The sequence below is a fragment of the Pleurodeles waltl genome, chromosome 11, assembly GCF_031143425.1.
Source record: "Pleurodeles waltl isolate 20211129_DDA chromosome 11, aPleWal1.hap1.20221129, whole genome shotgun sequence".
In the NCBI taxonomy this organism is placed as follows: domain Eukaryota; kingdom Metazoa; phylum Chordata; class Amphibia; order Caudata; family Salamandridae; genus Pleurodeles; species Pleurodeles waltl.
In genome coordinates, this window is record NC_090450.1 from 67,928,204 (window position 1) to 67,939,598 (window position 11,395).

General features: G+C 42.7%; 1 protein-coding gene across 1 annotated transcript in view; it reads left to right on the forward strand.

Moving 5' to 3' along the window:
* The window catches only part of ZNF639 (zinc finger protein 639), a 31,290-nt gene extending 24,170 nt beyond the window's left edge, over window positions 1–7,120 (forward strand). The window contains exon 3 of the mRNA XM_069213072.1: window positions 3,074–7,120. Within this exon, the coding sequence (XP_069069173.1) occupies window positions 3,148–4,200 (1,053 nt within the window). The 5' untranslated portion in view covers window positions 3,074–3,147 and the 3' untranslated portion in view covers window positions 4,201–7,120. The remainder of the gene's footprint in view (window positions 1–3,073) is intronic.
* The last annotated feature ends 4,275 nt before the right edge of the window (window positions 7,121–11,395 follow it).

The window sequence follows — 11,395 nt, forward strand, 5'->3', positions numbered from 1 at the left end:
GTCTGATGCAGAGTGTTGTGGACTCACGCTTCAGATGGGAGTCCCTTTAAAGATGGTTTCTTCCTTGTTGTTTGGACAGAGCCGCTGTCCACGGGAGTTTCTTGGTTCTTTGGGATGCAGGGCAGTCCTCACAGTCGGCAGAGGTCGCTAGTCCCGCTGGATGCATCACTGTTGCAGGTTCTTTGAGTCTGGAGACAGGCTGGGAAAGAGTCAGTTGTCTCAGTCGTCTCTGCTGGGCTTCCAGGTCAGCAGTCCTTCTTGTTCAGGTTGTCAGGAATCTTTTTTTCCTGGGTTCAGGGTCGCCCCTAAATACTAAATGTAGAGGTGTGTTTAGGGCTGGAGGGCAACTGACCCTGAGGGTGGCTGCACCATATTTGTGCCTCCTCCCTTTGGGGAAGGGGCACATCCTAATCCTATTGGGGGGGGGAATCCTCCAAAGCAAGATGGAGGATTTTCTAAGGAATGGGTCACCTGAGCTCAGGGCACCTTAAAGGATGTCCTGGCTGGAGGGTGACTCCTTGTTTTTCTCATTATCTCCTTTGGACTTGCCGCCAAAAGTGGGGGCTGTGTCCGAAGGGTGGGCATCTCCACTAGCTGGAGTGCCCTGGGGCACTGTAACACCAGGCTTGAGCCTTTGAGGCTCACCGCCAGGTGTTACAGTTCCTGCAGGGGGAGGTGTGAAGCACCTCCACCCAGGACAGGCTTTGTCCCTTGTCGCAGAGTGCACAAAGGCACTCACCCCATGTGGCCAGAAACTAGTCTGGAAGTGGCAGGCTGGCAGAGACCGGTCAGCCTAGCACTAGCAGATGGGCTGGCATGCAGGGGGCATCTCTAAGATGCCCTCTGAGTGCATTTCTCAATAAATCTCACACTGGCATCAGTGTGGATTTATCATGCTGAGAAGTTTCATACCAAACTTCCCAGTATTCAGTGTAGCCATTATGGAACTGTGAAGTTCATGTTTGACAAACTCCCAGACCATATACTCTTTATGGCTACACTGCACTTGGGTTAGCCAATGTAGGGGCATAGTGCTCATGCAGCTATGCCCTCACCTGTGGTATAGTGCACCCTGCCTTAGGGCTGTATGGCCTGCTAGAGGGGTGACTTACCTATGCCACAGGCAGTGGGTTGTGGGCATGGTACCCTGAGGGGAGTGCCATGTCGCATTAGTCTTTCTCCCCTCCAGCACACACAAGCGGTATTATGCCAGGGTGGCATAATACATGCTGCAGCCCTTAGACCTTCCCTGGCCACAGGGGCCCTTGATACCAGGGGTACCATTTACAAGGGACTTATCTGTGTGCTAGGGCTGTGCCAATTGTGGAGACAAAGGTACAGTTTTAGGGAAAGAACACTGGTGCTGGGGCCTGGTTAGCAGGGTCCCAGCACACTTTCAATCATAACTAGCATCAGCAAAATGTTAGGGGGTAACCATGCCAACAGTGTCATTTTCCTACAGCAACCATTATTACATCAACACTTAACCATTTAAGTGTGATATCCTTGTAATATTAGCTTGAAGCTGGGACTTAATATGAGTAATTAATTACAAATGTTACCTGGGTCCGGACCTATATATTGTGCTGAGCAGATAAATTGTTTGGCGTATGGACCACGGTACCCTCCTAGTGTAAGCCAGGCAATCTTTGTTTTTACAGTTTGGTTGTATTTGTTGTACTGGTCGAGCACTGTTTTCCATCTGGACCACGAATTGAGTAGGGGTGTTATTTGTTAATATAATGCTTCTGTCATCATGGAAACACTGGGAGAATGCAGTAGATCCATGGGAATAAAATTGCTCGACATTCCCTACATTAACTGTAATGGCCACAGTCACTAAAACATACAATATATAATTACCTGGAATATTAGGGTGCTGGGGTCACTATAAACAACATAGGATGTTGGCACAATGCGATAGACGCAACGCCGACTATGCCTTCCTACAGGAAACCCACCTTACTACACCAGAAGCCCTAAAACTGCAGTGCAGGTGGAGGGGCACTTGTTTTATACCTCATTCTCGGCGAATGCCCGAGGAGCTGCCATATGGATAAGGCAGATGGTGTTTACGTTTTCAGTCTGACACAAAAATAGACACACCGGGTAGATATGTACTCCTCAAGGGACTACTGGATGGAGAGCAGTTTGTGCTGGGATGTCTTTATGCACCGAACCAAGAACAGGATGCTTTCTATACACACTTATCTACTGTGTTAGCGGAATGGGCTCATATTCCATAGGTGCTGGGTGGGGACTCAAATGAGGTACTAGATGTTCTCCTCGACTGCTCACGCCCACCCCTCCCGAGAACGGCACCGGTTCGCCAGGCCAGACCATTGTGACAATGGGTTAAGGGGTGGGACCTGCTGGATGTATGGAGGAGCCGCAATGAAGGAGCATATGCTCCTACCCGCATATGCTCCATTCCCTTTTAGACCTCTACCACCGTGCAATCACGCATAAGGCATGTTACATATCTGGGTAATACATTCTTTGACAACAACCCGTTGGAGATCCAGCTGGCCTGGGGAAAGGTACCCACCCCGATACCAACATGTCACTTACATCCCATTATTCTAGAGGACAAGGATTATAGAGATAGCCTAGCTACTATTGACACATTCTTGTACATGTATGTGACCGAGAAACTGGTGGAATGTGACATTATCGTAACAGCAGCACATTCTTATCATTTGGTTAAATGGTAGCAATGGCTTCACATATGAGACTTAAAAGTAGTAATTGGTTAAATATATTGTCACTTTACAGTGTATATTAAATTAAAGCACAATACATTTTTTGAAAGATGACTTAATATATTATGCCTGTTTAGCTACATATCTTGGTTTGCCCAAGTGGAAGTATTGCTAGTCACACTTTGAAGTGGTTTTAAGGTGAATGAATATTACCTAAATGTATTGTGGAAAAATTAAAGAAAAACGTTTAACTTTGTACTTTCTTGATGATCAGTGTTCTACAGCAAAATACATTTGTGGCTGGGAAGTAAAAAGGATCATTCCTTATTTGTTCTTTAAACGTTTTTTTAAAATTAATTTTATTTTTTTAGATGAACCATGCAGTAATGGACCTTGTGAAGAGCTGTGCGACTCTGTTACTTTCGACAATCCACTTAGCCCAGAGATGATGCCAGCAGAAGTAACGATTGGAGAAGATGAAGATGTTGTATCTCCAATTCAAGAAGATGAAGAGGAAGATTTGGTAGAAGACGATGATGACCAAGCCTCTCCAAATAGCAGCTGTGACAATGTTGTTGAGAAAAGTCAGACCTCCAACATTACTCTACCACAGAAATGGCCTTTGTTGAGGGCCAACAACTTTGGCATGTTCAAGTGTGAACAGTGCGAGTTTAACAGCAAGTACTTTTCTGACTTAAAGCAGCACATGATCCTGAAGCACAAGTGTGAAGAATCCATTGTTTGCAAAGTGTGCAAACAGAGTTTTTCCACTGATGATCTACTCCTTGAACATTCAAAAGTGCATGAGGAAGATCCATATAGCTGCAAATATTGTGATTTCAAGACTTCGGTCTTTGAGAACCTGAGTCAGCATGTGGCAGACGTTCATTTCAATGACTTTCTTTACTGGTGTGAACAGTGTGATCTACAATTCTGCACAAGCAGCGAGTTGTACTTGCACTTCCAGGAGCACAGCTGCGACGAACAGTACTTGTGTCAGTTTTGTGAGCATGAAACCAATGACCCAGAAGACTTGCACAGCCACGTGGTTAATGAACATGCTTGTAAATTAATAGAGCTAAGTGATACCTACAATAATTCAGAGAATGGACAGTTTAGTCTCTTGAATAAGATCACCTTTGATAAATCCAATAACTTTTTTGTTTGCCAGGTGTGCGGCTTTAGAAGCAGACTTCATGCTAATGTTAACAGGCATGTGGCCATTGAGCACACACGTTTTTTCCCCCATGTTTGTGATGACTGTGGGAAAGGTTTCTCTGGCATGCTAGAGTACACCAAGCATTTGAACCTTCATCTGTCTGAAGGAGTCTTTTTATGTCAGTACTGTGAGTACTCTACTGGACAGATGGAGGATCTGAAAACTCACTTAGATTTCAGGCATGCTGCCAATTTACCTTACAAATGTAACGAATGTTTGTTGAGATTTAGCTCTGAGGATGAACTGAAAAGCCACCTTCAGACTCATGAGAAGCCATGAAGCAGCTTTCAGTATATAATTGCATATCAATTTGCCTCCTCCAAGTGGCAAACGTGTTGGCATTAAGCTTCCAACATAAAAGTAAAATGTTCATTGTCACGCTGTACTGTCTGAAAAATCTGATGGCAACCTATAATATCCATACCTCATGACTAGTCGCACATTTTGTGCATACATTGTTAAATGCATTCTTAGGCATGTGCCTGCTTTCATAATGCATCTAAATATGGCTAATGTTGGTACTTGTAGTAGAACAGTGTTGTCTGTCAACAGGTGATGTTATGCTAGACAGAATTGTATTGTTAAAGACAATTTGATGATTTGTAAAATCCTCAGTAATTCAAGGTTTCTGCTCAGACCCCTTTGCTTGAGGATGTTTTGAATGTGTAGTTCTGAACAGTCTTGAAGTAAAGCTCAACTGGTTGGGGGGGAAGTTTCTGTGTGGTGTCTCCACTAATGCTTCCATGTGTATTATTTAGACGATTATGGTGACTTAAAGAAAAAAAAATTCCAGTGTTTAACTGCTAGCTATTAATTCGTGGCAGGGTAGTATACCAATGCAGTTAGCGTCCGAGGTCCAGTTTCCATGTTTGGCTTGCCATATCAATTAACAGCTGTCCTTCGTAGTTTCTCAACAGCGGTTATAAAGAAACTAAGAAACTGTGTCTAATGTGGGAAGAATTGGAGTTTTTTTCCCTTCAGCAAGACTGCATGGGTTGGTAAAATGAGTAGTACGACTATTGCTCATTGCATTTAGTGATTGGGCAGGCCCTCATTAAACAACTACGATGAAAAAAGGCAATATTAAAAAAAAAAAAAGCTGCTGTGAAAAACACCATTAGCACTCCTATCCTGGGCAGAATTATCATTTACACCTTGTCTTTCTAGAAGATAAAAGGTTATAAAAAGGCTGATGGTTGAACAAAATGTCCCATATCAGCAACATACTCCTAGAAGATGTAAGCCTTTGGATAATTGTGATTTCTTATTAACATATGTTTGTGAATGTAGACTATACAGGAATGCTTCAAGAATGTAAACTTATGCAACAAGAAGACACAATCCACCATCCTCTAAAGCTTGCATTATTGGTAGCCTCCAAAAATGACTACACCATCTGTATAACACATCTGTCACTTTTTTGCTACTAAATGAGAAACATTCCTAGATTGATGTGCACTTTTGATACTACTTAGCTGGTCGGGGGTGGTTCAGGTTTCTTTTAGCCTTCGACAATGTAGACCAGAATCCTAGTTCAACGTTTTTGTTCTAGTGGCAGGTGTCTCTTGCTACCATGATGGGGGAAAATCTTCTGCTTGGCAAGAGGTGACATTGTATTTGTTTTTGACTATACTCAATGGAACACTGCTATCCTAAAGCGTGTGCCTTTTTTAATCCCCAAAGTGACATCACAATATAATTAACTTCCGAGGAATTTCACACGTAAAATAAATGTGGCCGTTGGCAGCATTTCATAGGTCTCCCTTGTAAACAGGGGAGGTCAAATAAGACTAATTTTTCTTACTTTTCACCTCCTTATCTCTTTGTGCAGCATGTTGTGTCTTTTGGATGGCTGTCTGATAAGGGCCCTCATTAGTTCCTGTGTTTTTGACAACATAGAGCATGATGAACCAAGATCTCTTTCAAATCTGGCAGTAGTGTGTCACTTCTCCCATTGGACCTCTGCTACTTCAGTCTCTGCTATGCTAATTTTATTCTGATGTTGGAAACTAGAACATAAAATAACATTGCCACTCTTCGGCATGGGACTCAAAAATTTGAGACTATTTTTCTTCAATTTTTCTTTTTAATATAGAGTTGAAACGTTTCTTCTGCAAAATTTGCCCGGTATTGGCATTGTGCTCTTCTCCTGTTTGCATCTTAAGTTGGGGCCAGTCGAAGACTTCATTTTATATCTAAATTTTATTTTTTAGACTTGCAATGTCTCGATGATATTGGTCATGATTCTGTTTTAGTTTGGAACTAAATGAAGGTGCAACTTAGGTACACAAGCAGCATCACCTTCCCCAATTGTTTGCGGTTGCTGCATTCACTGTGAATAATTTTCAGTCTGACAGTAGGTGAGCACTATAGTAGGTGATATAAATATACACTCAGATTTAAAATTAAACATCAATTGTGTGAACACTTTGTGTAGAACGTGTTGATTTCCAAAGTCCTGAATAGAAATTATCATTCAATTTTACTGTTTGCAGGACATATGAACACACGTTTATTTTCATATTTTCATTTTGTCCATTCTTTTCAGATATATGGGATATACTATATCAAACTCTTTGTGCACAGCCCTAGTTTCACGACTAATGTCTTGTGTTGTCACTTTCCTCCCCCCAAAAAGTCATTATCTTTTAGAGGCACAATTTATATTACAACCAAGTTAAATGGTAAGTGTCCAGCATAAGTTCTTTGTGTACAGAACAATAGCAGTGAGTGAAGATGGTATAATGCTTTTACCAAATTTAAAACTGACGTTTTACTTTGTGTGGTGATACTGTATAACAAATGTACTTATCTTGCATTGTAAACATGTTGCTGTGTACAGAGGTTTATTCTCAAAGTGTAAAGCGGAAGATAGATTCCTTTTAGTTATATTGTAAAATATGTTCCTTAATTGATGTACTGCATTTGTTCTGTTAAAGTCCCAGGCTTTGGATTGTGTCAGCAGATTACCTTCTTTGCTGCAGTACTTTAGAATAATAGTTTTGTACGTATTGAAGCTAAATAGACATTTTTGGAATAGAAATAGCTTTGTATTGTACATAAGTGAAATTCTTCAGTACAGAGAAACTACATAATTTATCTACACTGTGTATGCAAATCTAAGAGCAAAACTTCTTATGAAATGCAAGTAGAAAGTATTTAATAATAAATTCTTGGTTTCTGTGCTCCTAAAACGTAACACTGTATCTGTTATTATTTGTTGCTAGATTGTACTGTGTGCACAGAGCAAGTGGCTAATCCCTCCTAGTCCTGACATTAGTCTCTCCTTATGCGTTAGTCACTGTGCATCATCGTTGGAGACATCAGGACAGAGCTGCAGTAGATTCAAGGGAAAGGTTGTTGGTTCTCACTACCATGGCTATGCTAATGTGTATTATATACAATATATAATTGTGAAGCACACACTTGAAGAAATGATGATGAAGGCGGTACCATTTTGCTAGTTCTTAGGCTATGAAACCTAGCTCAAAGTGAAACCTCATATTTTAGCACTAGTGTAATAAAAGCGGAGGTTTGAGGAGGAAGCGTGTTATTCTAATAGATCAAATGTAAGAATAGAGATCGGGTATAACCTTTAGTTTACAGCGTAGTGGAGATCATGTGCTCAGTGCTCCTGTGCCATCTAGTATTGGGTTTGAAATACTGTTATTTTGTCAGCCTTTTGAGAGTTGAGACTGTGATAGCATACGTATCGCTTGCGATACACTGTTGTAGTCAGGGTTGAGCCTTTGACAGCATTCGCTAGCGCATGCGTATCGCTTGCGAGACGCTGTTGTAGTCAGAAAAGGGTTTGGAGCCCTCTTGTCGCTCACCAGTTGTTGGTGTGCCGTGCACTCTTTTCAGCGTTGTAATTCATCCACTTCAGGCCTGACATTTCTGGTTTGTCCATGGAGCAGGGATTAAGCACTGATCGATTTGGCCTAATTGGTGCCCCTCCACTGCTCCCAACAGGATTGAGGTACTATTTCTGGTCTCTATAGTTACCTACCTTTTGATATCCTGAAAGGTGTTAGGACTGCGCATGTTTATACCCGTTTAATTCATGAGGCACAAGGTAGAGCAGCTGATAGTGGGATGTTGAGTACCACACATTAGAAAGGCATTGTTAGTTGGGGTGCTAAATCATCAGAGTTTCTTGGCTTCTATTAATGAGAACATATTATGGCGAATGACGTTCGCTCCATAACGTTTCATGCGCTGAAAAGCAATGCTATGTATAGGAAGCTGGAAAACCATCCGGTCTGTTACTGCCCGAAGATGAGAAACAGCAGAGACTACTCAAGTGAAAAATTTACTGACGTTTCTCCCTTTTTATGACGTGCTATTTCCATACTTTGGAAATGCCTGTATTGCAGGGCTGCTTCCTTTACCGAAAACAATGGAAAGAATCAACATTTTAATAGTGTGGTCAAAACCTCTTTTGAACGACAGTCATGCATGTACTGCCCAAAGCATATATGTTCCCCCACCCCCAATCCCCCCTCCGAAGGAGAATAAGATTCTTGCATTTTAGCATGTGGGTAATTGTAATCTGATCAACTTGATGTGTGTGTGCTTCATTTGAATGCTTATGTCCCAAGGGAGTGCAAAAGGTTTTCCCAGAATGTGGGAGTGGAGGAGGGTCAAATTCGAACCGTGTTGCATCTGTGTGCGAGCTGTGTCTATAGAACTAGAGCTCAGATGCCCTTTGGAAGTGAAGCTGCATTAAAGTGGGAAGCCTGCTCCCTTTTACCCGGGTCTATGATCAATCTACAGAAATTTCTAAAGCACAGTACTCGCCCGTGAGGGTCTCAAGGCGCTGGAGGGGGGGGGGGAGGGGGAAATGGATGTTGCTACTGCTCAAACAGCCAGGTCTTGAGAAGTTTCCTGAAGGTCTTTAGTCTGATGCAGGTGGGTGGGAAGAGTGTTCCACGTCTTGGTGGCGAGGTGTGAGAATGATCTGCCACTGGTTGTAGTTCTACTGGCATGTGGGATGGTTGTGAGGGTGAGGTTGGTGGAGCGGAGGTGGCGGGTCGGGTGTAGGAGAGCCGTCTGAGGCATTCTGGTCTGGTGTTGTGCGGTGCTTTGTGAGCATGGTTGAGGAGTTTGAAGGTGATTCTCTTGTGATTAGAGGGTAGAGTGGCTAGTTATCGGTGGCATGTGATTCAAAGCGCGTTTACCAGCTCAATCATTGGGGCATTACATAATCCATACTTTGCTATTCATTCAGAACCTCCACTGGATATCCTCTTGACAGTTTTATAGCTCTTTAGTCTGGCAGATCTGCTGCATGTTTTGCACACTCTATGCATGAGCCGGGAGATCTATGAGTGAATGGGGTTGCGTGGTGCAGTCTATAGGCACCGTTAGCATATATTTCCACCTGGTGGGCGGGCCTGAACCCTTTCTGACTTGAACAGGAAGGATGGAGCAGACCGAGCTCTCTTGAATCGACGAAGTGGACACATTGTGTTTTTCAGCTGATGTCTCTGGTGAAAGGACGCCCTTCCATTTGTTGCAGAGGATTTATTTTTCTTCTTTCAGGCGAGTTTAGAGTGACTTCACACGGGGCGTGTGATGATTGGCTTATCGCTGTATGAAGTCTCAGATCTCGAACTAGCTGACACGTTTGTCCCTTTAAATTTGCAGGTTTTGCTCTTTATAGACGTGTTCTGTAAATTGTGTCCTCCCTTTTTAGAGTTTTTATTGAAAAAATAAACAACCATTAATGTGCCAGTTGGTAGCCGTTGCTCCATGTACGTGACTGTTGTGAAACTGCCTGTTAGCTCTCATATGCAATTTTCAGTAATGGCAAAATATACATGTTCTGAGTACCAACATTCAACAGGATTTGTGTAACGGAAACCCTAAAGCAGTCAGTGGCTTAGCGTAGAATGTGTGATCCTCAGCAACATTTGGTGGCGGACCCCTATAATGCCCCTTGGCTGCTGTTCTACACACCACACGTGATGGGGCCTAATGAGTTTCTCCTAAGGGGTGCCTTCTTGTAGCCTTTAGCACGCTCCTTCATATGGTATGGAGTATAGGAGCTTTGCCACTTACATGAACTTCTTGCAACCGGATATGGTGTTACATGGGGGCGCAAACGGGATATGATGTACGTTCACTTGGACGGTGACGGGCAGATATGCACTGACAAGGCGGCATGCTGTATCACTCTACACTGTTTAGCCTCTGGCTTTGGTCTAGCATGGTTTGCTTCACTATCCATGTCTCTGGCCCCTTCACTTAACCTGGTTTGGGGTTTGTGGGAGTGAAAGAAGAAATGCCAGTAGTTCCTTCCCTACTTTCTTGGGAGTAGTTCTCTCTACTTGTTAGTGTCCTCACCATGCAACATATTTCCAGTCCACACCATGCCACATAATATCACTCCAAAGCGTGTCACACAATTCCACAGAACACCATGCAATTCCACACACAATTCAGTGCCACACAATTGTACACCACATGATTACATGCCACATAAATCACGCCATACCACATAAAGCAACGCCACATAATTACTCTACACAATACCACATAAGTCCACTCTGCTACATAGTGACAGTTCACATAAATACACTCAAAACCATGCCACATAAGTCCAGTCAGCATAATTTCAAAGCTGCACACTTTCACACCACATAATTTGACAACAAACCACGTAATTGAACTGAACAGCACAATTACACATCATACCACATACATCCAATCCACCCCACAGGAATACAGAATTCCACAACATTCATCAGCCCACCACATAAAATCCACTACGTACCACTTCACAACACAACATTCCACATACCTTCACTCCATGACACGCAATCCGACGCCACAAAATTCCAGTACTCAATAACACAGTTCCACTGCACACTATGCCACTACACAAATCCAACCTACACCACACAATTCCACCAAAAACAATTCCACAGCTAACAATTCCAATCCAACCCACATAATTCCACATTCATGTGTGTGTGTGTGTGTGTATAAATATATATATATATATGTGTATGTATGTGTATATGTTGTTTCTGTGCCTGGCATGTTTGTGGATCATTGCATGGCTCCTGGTTTTTTTGGGTTGTTATACTAGATATCTATGAATTTCTGCTCTCTTTTTATCACACTTATCTACTCATCACTCTTATGTCATGTCTCTATCAAACTATCCTCCATTCTCACTCGGACTCATCCCAAATCCCTTCGACCACTTTCATCTCCTAAATATCTCTGCCTAAGCTCTTCCCTCCACCTCCAACTCACCAAACCTCACTCTACCTCTGTGACCTCCCACACAACCCTACTAAATTCTCCTGCATTCATCTCACCCTGCTACTATGCTCTCCCTAACCCTTCCACATCCTCTTTCCCCTCCGCCCCCCTTTACTCATCCCAAGCCTTTGGGTTGAGTAAATGAAGGATAAACTCCCAATTAACACTTCTGGATTTCTTTCCTCCTCCACCCCTCCAT